The sequence below is a fragment of the Apodemus sylvaticus genome, chromosome 1, assembly GCF_947179515.1.
Source record: "Apodemus sylvaticus chromosome 1, mApoSyl1.1, whole genome shotgun sequence".
NCBI classification, from domain to species: domain Eukaryota; kingdom Metazoa; phylum Chordata; class Mammalia; order Rodentia; family Muridae; genus Apodemus; species Apodemus sylvaticus.
The window spans coordinates 140,316,964-140,331,706 of record NC_067472.1 but is presented as its reverse complement, the minus strand read 5'-3'; the positions used below and the strand labels follow the sequence as shown (position 1 = coordinate 140,331,706).

At 43.9% G+C, this 14,743-nt stretch overlaps 1 protein-coding gene across 3 annotated transcripts in view; it reads left to right on the top strand.

Annotated features, from left to right (window-relative positions):
* The window catches only part of LOC127667660 (protein FAM169B-like), a 78,912-nt gene that overhangs the window by 55,671 nt on the left and 8,498 nt on the right, over positions 1 to 14,743 (top strand). For all 3 annotated transcript variants that reach the window (XM_052160831.1, XM_052160841.1, XM_052160823.1), the window contains exon 6: positions 10,874 to 11,056. In XM_052160831.1, coding sequence (XP_052016791.1) covers positions 10,874 to 11,056 — 183 coding nt within the window. The remainder of the gene's footprint in view (positions 1 to 10,873; positions 11,057 to 14,743) is intronic.

The window sequence follows — 14,743 nt, the reverse complement described above, 5'->3', positions numbered from 1 at the left end:
TGATAACTCCAGCCTGTGTCAAGTTGACACACAAAACTAGCCAGTACAACTTCTTATTGGAGGCCGTTTCCCTATAGGATGGTTTGCATTTCTTGGTTGGCTTGGAGATTCTGTGATTGGTTTCCTTACAGAATAGTGACACATTAGTCATTTTACTACTTCGTGCTAGAATTTCCACTAATATTTTAACTTTTACTCTCAAATCACAAGGCTGTTTGCATTTAAGGGAAGAAAGTACTGACTGTACTGTGGAATGGGGCATAGAGCAATTTAAGAAAAAACTTGTAAGTATTACACACATGTGCAAGAATCTACAAAGAATGAACTTGTCTTCCAGATTCCTAAAAACCCAGGGAGAATGAAAGCCATGAAAACAAGAGCATCAACTACAAATATTAAACGGGATGGGTAGGAACTTGGCTAGCCTGGGAGGCCAGGAGGATGGCCTCACCTCAGCCCTTTTTGTGGCTAAGGCCTTCTGCTTCAACCTTCTCAAGATGTTCAGGACCATAGTCAGGGCATTGTGGCTCTGTGAAGCCAGAGTCCCTTGTGTCATCTTCTGGACTTTTGTGGCCATCATTATTTTTCAATAAAGTTTTATTGGTACACAGGTACTCATATGACTGCTTTTGTACTGTAACCTCAGAGTCCAGGAGTTGCAACTGAAAAAAAGAATCCCAAAGGCTAAAGTGCTTTTTATCTCATCCTTACAGAAACATTTTGTTGACCTCTGTTCTAGAGAATACATTGTAAACATCCCCTATGAAAACAAAACAATTTAACTAAAATTGTATTAGTGGGATTCAGGAGCATTTAGAGTTTTTGGCTGCCATCTTAATAGCTGCTTAACTGCCCTGGGCTCCAAGGCTTCTGTCTTAATCTTGTAGAGTGGCCCCAGGAGAGACTCAATAGCATGATTATAACTAAAAGACTGTGCTAACAATTAGCAAAAGCCAGCCTGCTTAGCCATTTCTGTTTTAGAGCTCTGTTTCAGGAGTATCCCAATGTCTTCATTATCTGCTTTCAGGCCCCTTGATTGGCAAATGATCTAAATTTGGGTTTTTCCAGCCATTCCTTTTAACATTCCATAGAGCAGCAGTGCATTTTCTCCTGGGATTTTTAGGACTAGATTTATGTGGGTGATTGACACTCACCCCTAAGGTCTGGGCTGCTATCAACTCTACATTTAGTTATTTTTGTATCCATTAGTCCACACCAGAACTCTCTGTGTCCCATCATGATTCTCAGAAACTGCTGGTAGGGAAGTTATGGCCTCTGTTTTCCTACTTACCTTTTTTTTAAATGTTAGTTTACTTTTATTTTTATTTTATTTTATATTTTTTTATTTTTTGAGACAGGGTTTCTCTGTGTAGCCCTGGCTATCCTGGAACTCACTCTGAAGACCAGACTGGCCTCAAACTCAGAAATCCGCCTGTCTCTACCTCCCAAGTGCCAGGATTAAAGGTGTGTGCCACCACCGCCCGGCCCCTACTTACCTTTTAAATCTTCTTCTAGAGAAACTTCTTGTCTGGAGATGACACAGTTTCTTCCATTAATTGTTGAATGCCTATTCCTGGCTTTCCTTGTGGCCAACCTGTGAATTCTCATTCAGGCATTCTGAGAAGTCACACATGCATACATATTACGCGCGCACACACACACACACACACACACACACCACCTTCTTTTTCCTTTTTCTTCTCTTAGCAGCACCACCTATCATACCTTGCTTTAATTAGTTTCCTTCCTCATTCTTGTTCAGACATTATTGTTCAAACAGCCTCCTGACTCCACATTAGTTCCTCATTGGTGAGTTTTCTCTGCTCTTCTCAAAGGCTCTGTCTTAGGTCTGCCCATGCTGTCAGAGTGAAGACTCCGAAGTATAGCCCTGGCTGTTCTGGAACTCACTCTGTAGTCCAGGCTGGCCTCGAACTCAGAAGTCCACCTGCCTCTGCCTCCCAAGTGCTGGGATTAAAGGCGTGCGCCACGACTGCTGTCTTGCAGGATTTTTGAGAGCAGCAGAATATTTCATGGCCTGTTGGTACATTTCCCAAGGATAAAAGATACCAGACACTTGCCATGGTCAAAAGATCATTGTCACACCAATGGTGACTAAAGTTGTTTGAGTATACAAAGTGGGAGCAGGCATTATTAAAAATTATTAAAAATAATTTTTAAGAGTGAGAAAATGGGGAAAAGTGAGAGAAACCCTGGAGAATGGGAGGGGTTTCCCAAAGAGGAAAAGCCCCTGAACTCCTCCATGTAGGGGTTTTATTTGGCTATGGCAGAAACTGGACAAAGGCTTAGGTATTCCTTACGCAGACTGGCCGATTCTGTGGGCTATATCGAGCAAAGCAGAGGGAAGGCTCACTCACTCCATGCCTACCCGCATAGCTCAACCATGTCTGTGATCGTGCATTGTTTATATACTGCCCACCCATTAGGGGTGGTTCAAGCCCCTGCTGTCTACCTCTGACTGAGTTTTAGGTATTGATCTTGATTGTTAGTAGTTGATGCTATTAACTGCCTCTGACCTTGTGGGTGTCTTGATAGGTGTCAATTAGATCATTCTTTACTTTTTAAAAATCTTCACATGTATATGGTCTAAGCTGGCAGCCTTACCATGACAGAGTTAACTCTGTCAGAGCCACCAATCTACAGCTACAGTGTTCTTGGTTATGTCCTTGTCTGTGGCATTGTCTAGGGTCTCTATCCCAAAATGGAAGCAGGTTTGTCCGAAGCCATTTTTACTTGTAATTTAGTCTGTTGTCATTGGCTGCATTAGAAGCAAGGCTATGTAAAAGAGCAATAAATAGTATCAAGCATGCCTTCCCCAGGGAGGCTCTTGGAAGCTGGCCGCCAGGCCCACCACATTCTCCTGGCTTCTTAGGGCCCGTGTGTCTGCCATGTCAGGTCTGGTTGTCTGTCTGTGCTCAGTGTGGGCTTCCTCTCATTATTAGGGCTGGCTTCACTGTTCCAACCCTCACATCTGTTCCACTGTCACCTGTGTGAGCAGCTTTTAGTTTTCAGGATGGACCCTTTCTTCTTACTACCCACAAGGAGCTGGCTTCTGCATCAATATCTCTATTTTAATTCCTAATAAACTCTATGTATTGTTTCTTTCTCTTTGTTAACTTTAGTATCTTTTAAATAGGAAAAAGAAAACAAAGAAATAAAAAACCAAAACAAAAAACAAAACAAAACAAACAAAAACAAAACCCTTTCTTCTTTGTCTTTGCTTTCTGTCCCATTGATTTGGTGTGTGTACATGCTGGTGTCTCTGCAGGTTTGCACCTTCAAGTATTTTTCTGGTCCTTCACTCTCCACCTTATTTCCTTAAGTCAGGGTCTCTCACTGAACTGGGAGGTAGGCTGGTGGGCTGTAGGCCCCACGATATTCCTGTCTTTACCAAGTTGTTCACACCTGGGTTTTTACATGGTTGCCGGGATTTGAACTTAGGTTCTCCTGCTTGCACACAAGTGATCTTACTGAGTTGCTCAGTCTTCTCCACATTGGATGATTTCTGCTCCTTGCGGTGATCATACTGTAAAATAGATACAGTGGATGAAATCCTTGCTGGCTTCTCCCAGTCTTGTCCTTCATCTTTCTGTCCTGGTGACGAGCAGAGAGCCAGTTCACTGCAGGCATCTTTACTTCTTCAGCTCACAGCCGCCATGGAGGTCTAGGAAAATTGCTTGGTAATCATTTTATATCATGGATTTTACTTGACAGCTTTGAAGATATGATTATCCTTTAGAAAGCACTGGTAGAGTCACTTAGCTTCTTTTTCTTCAGAAGCTGATTTTGAGAAGTTTACAGAAGCTATTGCAAAGACAGTTAGAAAGGTCTTCTGTGCCCTGTAGATATATGCCCTCCCTAATATCTGTATCTATGGTGTTCAAGATGAAGAAATCACCTTTGGTTGATTTTTTTTTTTTTTATCGGTGTCTGTTTTCTGAGATCAAGAGAACATTTAGCACCTGCAGCCCCTGTCAGCTCTCCTGAGCCTCCTCTACTCCGCAGAGGTTGGTTCGTTTTGCATTTCATCAGCTGGACTGTGGAGGAGGTCTGAGCAGTGGTGAGAGTAGATTCTTGCTTCAGTGAGACAACTTATTTTTAAACAGGGGGTGGTGGTTGGACAGGTGAGGGTAAACAAAGACTATTTAAGCCTTTGGGAGGTGTGTAGGAGCTATAGGGGTGAGAATATATCCTTGGCCTGGGCTACCTCATTTGCATAAGGAGGAATTCCAGGTGCTGCCCGACATGATATTACAAGGGCAGAGGAAGTTTAACTTGGCTACCAGACTAAGGGACCTTCTCTAGTGGGGCACAGGCTCAGGGCCATGTGCGCTGAGACACGCAGGCCCAGGGAGGCAGGGAGTGATCCTACTCCTGCCAATCTCAGGATGGGATTTCCGGGATTTGGATATGCCTTGACCCCACTCCAGCTCTAAGCCAGCTTCCCGTGGGTCCCTGGCCCCACATTTCCTGAGGGTTATAGGTTGGGAGATGTGGCGTAACCTTGCCACATGTGGGAGCCTATGGTGTATGGCATGGACATCAGGATTGGTGCTGTACTAACACTGATCCATGCCTGAGTTAAGGGGTTGGGAAAGGGACATTAATCACTGTCTGTCGTTGTGACAGAACACTGAAAATGCCTTGAAAGGAAGAAAGGTTTATTTTGGCTCACAATTTCATGGTCATCTGGCTCCATTGCTTTAGCCTCAGATGAGGCAGACTGTCAGGATGCAGGGAGGATCGTGGAGGCCAGATTGCAATGATCGTGTGATTACGAGCTACTCACTGGACAGCCTGGAAGCAGGAAAGCAGGGACAGGAAGGGCCAGGGGCAAGCAGATGCTTCCAGGGGACCCTTTCCGTGACCCCCTAACTCTACTCAAGTCCCATCTCCCAGCGCTGGGCCAACCCATTAATTATTTCAGAGTCCTCATGATCCAGTAGCTTCTCAACAGCTGGAATGAACAGCCGTGGAGCAAACCTTCCACACCAAGCTGTATGGGAGACACTTAAAGCTGCCATTTTTTTAAAAGCCACAACAGGGTTACCATCTTCCTTTTCAAACCTATTTGTCACGATCTTTCATTTCTAAAAATGTTTTCACACATTTGTCTATGTGTGTATGCATGCATGTTCTTATGCATGGGTGGAGGAGGGGGGCGCTTGGACCTGCATCACAGTAAAGATGTGGAAGTCAGAGGACTGCTCAGTTAATGTACCTGCTTATGTGGAAACATCATTTTACATATTTATGAGGGGCAGGGTGAGTCCTGGAGATGTGTTATGATCAAGTCTGGGTAACTCATCTCTGTAAAAATCTGCCATTTTGTGTGTGGAGCTGCCAAGCTTCTCTCGTTGTTTATAAAACATACAGCTGCAAACTGTACCTACTTTACTGCACATATGCTCTCATTGTGTCTTCTAACAATTTTTTATTGGAGTATAAATTTGTATCTTATAGAGCTGGCCTAAACTAAGGGTAAATATTAGAGAGAGGGCAATGTAACTATCACCAAAATCCAGTGTTAGGACACTCCTGTTACCAGTGGATGCTGTCTGCCCGCTTTGTGTTGCCATTTCCGGCCTAAGAAATAAATTGCCTCCTGCCCTGCCAATTAGCATGTACCAGGTGCCGTACCAGTCATGTTTTCAATTATCGCAGCGTCTTGGAGCTCCTGCGAAGCACGACGTGCTTATGTTTCTGTTTCTTGCCTCGTGATTCTGTGAATCTATTGGCTGATGAGTTGTTTCCCCTTTACAACTGTGAATAGAGCGGCTATAAACATTCTCTTTCCTGTTTGCCTGGCAGTATTTTTCTTCCTCTTGGGTAGGCTCCTAGGAGAACAATAGCTTGTCATTTGGCAAGATGATGTCTAACAGTTTAAAGGAACTGCCAAATGGTCACACTGTCTGGCTGCGCGACTGAACTCTTCCACCAACCACACACAGGGGTTCTGATTTCCACACGACCTTCTCACCACTCGCTATTGCCCATCCTTTTGTTTCTAGCTCTCCTAGCCCAGGGTGGCATTTTGCTGCGGGTTTGCCTTCCATTTCTTTAATTATGAGTGATGCTAGCTGGTTTCCACTCGTAGTTATGTGAATGTCTTCTTTAAAGAAAGGTTTGTTCAAGTCTTTTGTGCAATTTTAATGAGCATATTATCTTATTTTTATTGAATTATAAGAGCTCTTTATTCTGGTTCGAAGTAAGTCCTTTCTTTTAATGAGAAATGTGATTTGTAAACATTTCTGTTGACGGTCTATACTTGGCCTTTTGTTTTTCTTAATAGTCTTTTGAAGCAAAAAATTTAAAGATTCAGATGAAGCTGGAGTTGCCAGTTTATGGTGCCTTTGTTGCTGAATCTATGGTAGTCCTTACCAGCTCAAGGTTGTGTTGGCTTTTTTTTTTCTCTTATCCTTGTATTTGTGATCTATTTTGAATTTATTTTTGTAAATGATGTAAAAAAGGATTACAGTTTCAGTTAAAAACAAACAATCAAACAAGAAAAAAAACCAGTAAACTTTTAAATAACACTCCTTTTTGGTGGGCTCAACACCAGGCTTAGCAGCCTAGACATGTCTTCAGCTTCTAGTACATTAAGTGAGGGATTTCTGTGCAGTTTTAGGCATACAGAAAAATATTGAGGTAAAATGCAATTTTTCTATGCACTGAGTTCTAGTTTATCTTCCATTGCTGTGATTAAATTATGTGATTGAGAACAACTTTGGGAGAGAAGGTATATTTCGTGTTATACTTCGAGGTAACTTAGGGAAGTCAGGGCAGCAGGAACTGAAGCTTGGGTGGTGGGTGGTGGGTAGGTGGGTGGTAGGTAAGTGGTGGTGGGTGGTGGGTGTTCAGTGGTGGGTAAGGGTGAAGGTGGTTCTGCTTAGTGGTTTGCCTCCCATGATCTGCTCAGCCTGTTTTGTTTGTTTGTTTGTTTGTTTGTTGTTTTTATAGCATCCAGGATTTCCTGCCCAGGTGTAACACCGCCCACAGTGGGCTGGGCCCTCCCCCATCAATCACTAATCAAGAAACTGCCCTATGGACATGCTCACAGGCCAACCTAATGCAGTCAGTTCTTCAACTGAGAGTCCCTCTTTCCAAGTGACTCTAGTTTTTGCCAAACTGACAGAAAAGTAGCCATCACAGTGTGATTAGGATATGGCATGAATTTGGCCCATGAACCAACATGGATTCATACACACCTTAGTTTATTTGGACTTTCACAAAAGAGCCAACCCTCAGATAGAAGCAACAGGAATTTATTTTCACCTAGTTTTGGAGGCTCAAGGTCCAGGTTGCAGGAGTCAGCCAGTCTCTCTTGAGGACTCTCCATGGTTAGCATTCGGTCGCGGTTTTTTTGCTGTGTAGCTCTGTGCATTTCTCTTGGTCATATTTCTTTGTCGTTGTATGTGGACTGTAACCATATTGGATAAGGAAAAAGCCTAATAGCCTCATCTGAACCCCACTCTATCTTTTAAAAGCATTTTATCTAAACACAGTCATTCTGAAAGGGTTTGGAATGTCATGGGGACACAAGTCAGCCCATAGGTCACATTGTTGCTAAGCCAGGGGCCATGGTCTACATGAGAACTCACCCACAGGGTTGGGTGTTCTGGGTATCTAGACAAATATTTAATGGTCTGTAGTATACAGGGCAGTCCATGTCCTGAGTAGCCACTGTGCCCTAACCTGGCGGCTGCCATCTTTTTATTGCCTCTGCAGACTGGCCTTTTCCAGACTGTCTGACAGCTGTGATTAGAACACTTGCCTGTTCATGGGAGGCATCTCCCTCCACAGCCACGGGCTGCCAGCAGGCGAGCAGCACGGTTTGTGTGTGTCAAATCGTCCCACTGTTATTTGTGGCAAAAACAATTCTCTCTCCACATAATTGCTACAAGCCTGTGCTGATCAACATAAAAGAGTTGATTTCTGGGTCTGGCAAGATGGCTCAGTGGATAAAAGCACTTTGCTGCTAGGCCTGATGGTCCACGATCTAGCCCCATGACAATGTGGAAGGAGGAGAGAACTCTTGAGTCCTACAGGTTGTTCTTTGAGTTTTACACATCCCCCATCACATGTGTTCATTCTTTTTTTTTTAATATTTTTATTTTCTATATTCTTTGTTTACATTCCAAATGATTTCCCCTTTCCCGGATCCCCCCTCCCCATATGTCCCACAAACCTTCTTCTCTCCATCCATTCTCCAATCACCTCCCTCCTTTTTTTCTCTGTCTTTATATTCCCCTCCAATGCTAGCTCAATCCTTTCCAGGATCAGGACCTTCTCCATACTTCTTCATGGGAGTCATTTGTTATGCGATTTGTGCCTTGGGTATTTAGGGCTTCTGGGCTAATTAATATCCACTTATCAGAGATTGCATTCCATGTGTATTCTTTTGTGACTGGGTTACCTCACTTACGATGATATTTTCCAGATCAAACCATTTGCCTAAAAATTTTGTGAATTCATTGTTTCTAATTGCTGAGTAGTATTCCATTATACAAAGAACTCAAGAAGTTAGACCCCAGGGAACCAAATAACCCTATTAAAAATGGGGTACAGAGCTAAACAAAGAATTTCCACCTGAAGAAATTCGGATGGCCGAGAGGCACCTTAAGAAGTGCTCAACATCATTAGTCATTAGGGAAATGCAAATCAAAACAACCCTGAGATTTCACCTTACACCAGTTCGAATGGCTAAGGTCAAAAACTCAGGAGACAGCAGGTGTTGGCGAGGATGTGGAGAAAGAGGAACACTCCTCCACTGCTGGTGGGGCTGTAAGTTGGTACAACCACTTTGGAAATCATTCTGGCGGTTCCTCAGAAAACTGGACATGACACTTCTGGAGGACCCTGCTATACCTCTCCTGGGCATATACCCAAAGGATTCCCCGGCATGCAATAAAGACACATGCTCCATTATGTTCATAGCAGCCTTATTTATAATAGCCAGAAGCTGGAAAGAACCCAGATGCCCCTCAAAGGAGGAATGGATACAGAAAATGTGGTATATTTACATGTGTTCATTCTTACATGCTCGCTCTCTCTCTCTCCCTCCCTCCCTCCCTCCCTCCCTCCCTCTCTCCTTCCCATTGATCTGTAATTCTTGGTGGCAGTGTCACATTGGTCCCCTGACACAGCCATGCTAGATTTCCGGCTCTGTTCCTTTCCAAGCAGTGCTGGTTGTCCAGGAAACTCTGCATTTCACATAACATGTAGAATCAGCTTATCAATGGCTACCAAAAGCATGCTTGGATTTTTCTAGGGCTGACTTTGAACTTACAGAATGATCGTGGGAAGAATAATGGGGGAAGGAAAACCCTTTTGAGTCCTTGGATCCATCAACGTGATCTTTCTCCTCATTTATCTGGGTCTCTAGTCACTGAACAATTTACACTTTCATTTTCAAGACCTGGACCTCGTTGGCTCAGTGTAGTCCTAAGTATTTTCTTTTCTTTAATTCTATGGTTAATGGAGTTGCATATCTATTTACATTTAAACCTTCTTAGTTTCAGAAGATTTCATATTAAGTTGACATTGTGCTGGCCCTATAGAAACTGAAGCTGTAAATTTCTGAACAGACTGGTATCTTTTCAAGCATGTTGAAGGAGAAATCCCAACTATTTTTACAATTACTGCCTTAATCGAACAGAGCTTCCTTGTTGCATATACACTGTGCACTCATTCATGGCATAAGAGAGTAATTTCATGTAACCACAGATTCTTTTGTTTGTCACTTTGGGCTGTGCTTAGCTGGATGGGTTTTCTCTGTGAGCATGGTGACCTGTGTGTTGGGTAACCACTTCTGCTTCTTGGGCTAGCTAGACATAGGCTGGGACTAGCAAGGCTCTGAGTCACATTTCTTTTATGGCAATGGGTTGGTCTACACTTGCTTTTGTGATGGGGGTAGGTATTTAAAAGAACTGGAGACACACTGGACTCCATGAGACCCAGGCTCCATTAGTACATCATCTATTCCTCTGCCTCATCCTGTTGATAAAAAGTGAGTCACAGGCCAGACTAGACTATATGGACGAACAGACCCCATTTCTTGATGGAAATAGCTTTAAAATCATACACAAAGTTGGGTGGACACTTGAAGGGAATCGTTATAGCCATGGGAACAAGGCTTCCCAGTATGGTGTATCTTGCAATTCAGCCCATTTTCCCAGACCTGAGTCGTTCCTTTTCAGGGAAGCCTGGGAAGTCATTCTCAGGTTTGGGAAGTTACTCATGTTTCTGAATCTTGACAGTAGGAGCTGAGGTGACAGCCACATGGATGCTAACATTGGTGACAGCACAGTTACGTTCAAGTTGGAAATGGAAAGGGTGTAAAATCTGGCCTCTCCAGCTCTTCACAGGAAGCATGTGTGGTTCACGAGGTTTGAAGGGCCACACATTTACCTGAACTGGACACCACAGCCTCTGTTGAAGTAACCGAAACATGTCACCTAGTGATGGATCCCATTGGTCTCTCTGCCTGCACCATGGGCCGGCTTTACCTATGCAGGGAGAACCTTGATGTTGCTTAGATAAACCTCCTTGGCTTCAAGGGTCTTAATGAGAGGAGACATCTGGCTGGGTCCACACTGGGCTGGGTCTCCCAGGCTGAGCATCCATGACCCAGCCCATTTTCTGTTCCTGGAGCAATTAATTATGTGGGTCTTTGAAGAAAACACTTGGGTCCACTAGAGACCTTGGTATTTTGGAGTGAGCCTGTACTGTTTGTTTAGTTCGAGAAGTTAATTCTACCCCCAAAGTGGTGCCAGTGACCCAGGCCAGACCCTTGAGGTCTGGGTGGGTCAACATCCAGCCTGGGGGACAGCACGTATCTCTTGCTTTCTCTCAGGCAGCCTCTGTGGTGATGGCACCAGTGCATGCTACCTGCTGCCTGTCTTCGACACCGTGTTCGTGAGGAGGAAGAACCGTTGTCAAGGCCTGGGGACAGCCATGCTGAGGGACTTCTGTGACACCTTTCATGGAGATGAAGCCCTGGGTATCAGTTGTCCGATATCCGCTGCAATGTACAAAGGTAACCGCCACCTCATGTCGTCTGTGAGCATTTGAGTAATTCTGACCACTAACACCCGTGGACCGAGGCAGTGTTGAAGCAGAAGAGTCTCAGAAGCTCTTCTGGGCAGACGTAGGTGGAAGTTTCTCCTTCCCACAGCCTCAGCATAACCACAGACTTCGTGTTCCATTTGCAAAGGGAGCCTTTCTGAGCCTGAGAAATAATTTCACTTTAAAAGACGCAGAGGGTCCCCGAGTCACCACAATGCCACCTAGGATACCTCAGTTTTATAGTGGTGTGAGCAAATACACACTCAGTAGAGCCCATATTCACATCTAGAGTTTTGATGTTATAAAGGCAAACATTTCATTGGGGCTGGCTTACAGGTTCAGAGGCTCCCTCCATGCGTAGCAGTATGCAGACAGGCAGACGCGGTGCTGGAGAAGGAGCTGAGAGTTCTACACCTTGATCCAAAGGCAGCCAGGAGGAGACTACTCTTTTGCACAGTGCAGAGCTGGAGCAGTAGGAGCCTCAAAGTCCGTCTACACAGTGACACATTTCCTCCAATAAAGCCACATCTGCTAATAGTGCCACTTCCCATGGGTCAAGCACATTTAAACCTCCACACATTTTCCCAGGCTTGTTATATGTGCTACTACACAGTCTGATGAGTAGCAAAAACCAGGATTCTGTGTATTTTGTATTTACTCTGGCTTTGGATACAAATATTCACATGTTAGATGGGTTTGTCCTGTAGTAGGCTCTGTTCTGGGTATTCTTCTTTTAAAAAATGTTCAGAAAGCATATGGTGTATGTGTTGTATGTATGTGTGTATATATGTTTGTATGTGTTGTATGTATGTGCATGTAGGTATGTCTGTGTGTGTATATGTGTGTATATGTGTTGTATGTATGTGCATGTAGGTATGTCTGTATGTGTATATGTGTGTGCTGTTGTATGTATATGTGTGTACATGTATGTGTATGCATGTGTTTATATGTGTGTGCATGTATGTGTATGCATGTGTTTATATGTGTGTGCATGTATGTGTGAATGTGTGTATGTGCTGGTGTATGTATATGTGTGTGAATTTACATGTGCAAGGGTGCATGCTCACATGCAGACACTCACACGCCATGGGGGTCAGAGGACAAGCTTTAGGAATTAATGTTCTCCTTCTTCCCTGCATTTCAGGGTTGAGCTTAGATCCTCGGGCTTGGGCATCAAGTGCCTTTTCCAGCTGAGCCAGCTCGGAAGCTCTAGCATGCTTAAGACAGTCCAAGCTGCTTTGTAGGCTGTGTGTATCATATGCATTGCCACTTATTACCCACGTAAACAGCTGTTTTTTGGGGGGGGTACCTTCTCCATAAGTTGAGGAACAAATATAATCAGAAACAAATATCTCAAAGACACACAGAACCCATGGAGCTGTGCCAGGGTCTTGAAGTGACTCTCTGTTTTTTATTGGAAACTGATAGGGCTGGCAGTCAACTCTCCTGGGGCTGCATATTCTGATGCACAACCCCAATTATCTACGAACTCTGCCATTGGAGCTGGCTTTCTCTGAAGAGAAGCTAGGCTACTCAGTCCAGGAGGGCACGGCATGCTATAGTCAGTGTTTCCCGGTGTGCCTCCACCCGGCAGACAGCACTGTATTTAGACCAACAAACATCCACGCTGCTTTTGCCTAGAGCCTGCAAATAGTCCAAGAGAGCTTGCTTGGTGATAGCTTCACAGTTACCTGCAGGACCGGAAGCGGCTTCCCATTTCTCTGGTGTTGGGGCAGTTGCCGCAGTGTGTAAATACTTACCTAGGAAATGTGAGTAGTCTACCAAGCTTCAGGGATCCACTCAGAGGCTCTCAGCGTGTGGCTGTGGGTTGTGACTCCTTTGGGGGTTGAGTGACCCTTTCACAGGAGTTGCCAACGACCATCAGAAGACATAGATATTTACATTATGATTCATAACGGTGGCAAAATTACAGTTATGAAATAGCAATAAAAATAATTTTATGGCTGGGGTCACCACAACATGAGGAGGAACCGTATTGAAAGGTTGTGGCATAAGAAAGGTTGAGAGTCACTGCTCTAGGGGAACAGAACTTAAAGAATGAATATATACATCATACATAAATAGGTATGGGATTTATTAGGGCTCACAGGTGGTGGCCCAGCGAATCCAACAATGGCTGTCTACCAACTGAAGGTCCAGTAATTCAGTAGTCTGGATGTCTTATTTGGTCTTGAGTGTACACTGGAATTCTGAAGAAGTGGGCTCTAATGCCAGCGAGGAACGCACTTGCCAGTGAGGGTGAGCAGGCAAGGAGAGCGAGCTGCCATTCTCCATGTCTTTTATATGGGCTGTCAGCAGTGATACAGATTAAAGGTGGATTTTCCCGCCATAAAGATCTGGATTAGAAGAGGGTTTTCCCACTTCAAATGATTTAATTAAGAAAAATCTCTTATATTTTATGGTTGTGAGCCTAACCTTTAACGGCTGAGACACAAAGTTTCTGTAAGGCAAAGGACACCGTCAAAAGGACAAAACAGCAACCAACAAATTGGGAAAAGATTTTCACCAACCCTAGATCCGATAGAGGGCTAATATCCAATATATACAAAGAACTCAAGAAGATAGACCCCAGGGAACCAAATAACCCTATTAAAAATGGGGTGCAGAGCTAAACAAAGAATTTTCGCCTGAAGAAATTTGGATGGCCGAGAAGCACCTTAAGAAATGCTCAACATCATTAGCCATTAGGGAAATGCAAATCAAAACAATCCTGAGATTTCACCTCACACCAGTCAGAATGGCTAAGGTTAAAAACTCAGGAGACAGCAGGTATTGGTGAGGATGTGGAGAAAGAGGAACACTCCTCCACTGCTGGTGGGATTGTAAGCTGGTACAACCACTCTGGAAATCAGTCTGGCGGTTCTTAAGAAAACTGGACATGACACTTCTGGAGGACCCTGCTATACCTCTTCTGGGCATATACCCAGAGGATTCCCCAGCATGCAATAAGGACACATGCTCCACTATGTTTGTAGCAGCCTTATTTATAATAGCCAGAAGCTGGAAAGAACCCAGATATCTCTCAATGGAGGAATGGATACAGAAAATGTGGTATATATATACAATGGAGTAGTATTCAGCAATTAAACACAATGAATTCATGAATTTTTTAGGCAAATGGATGGAACTGGAAAATATTATCCTAAGCGAGGTAACACAATCACAAAAGAATACACATGACATGCAATCATTGATAAGTAGATATTAATTAGCCCTGAAGCTCTGAATACCGAAGACATATTAGCATATCAAATGATTCCCATGAAGAAGGAAGAAGAGGGCCCTAATCCTGGAAAGGCTTGATCCAGCATTGTAGGGGAGTACCAGGACAGAGAAAAGGGAGGGGGAAAGATAGGAGAATGGATGGAGGGAAGAGGACTCATGGGACATATGGGGGGTGGGGGAACTGGGAAAGGGGAAAACTTTTAGAATGTAAACAAAGAATATAGAAAATAAATTAAAAAAAAAAAAGAACGAAAAATCTCCCACAGGTGTACCCAGCCAATTGTGTCTTAGCTAATTCCAGATGTAGTCAAGTTGACAGCCAAAAATAGCCATCACATGCGTCCTTGTAAGGAGAGAGAGAGAGAGAGAGAGAGAGAGACAGACAGACAGACAGACACCCTAGAAATCCCTG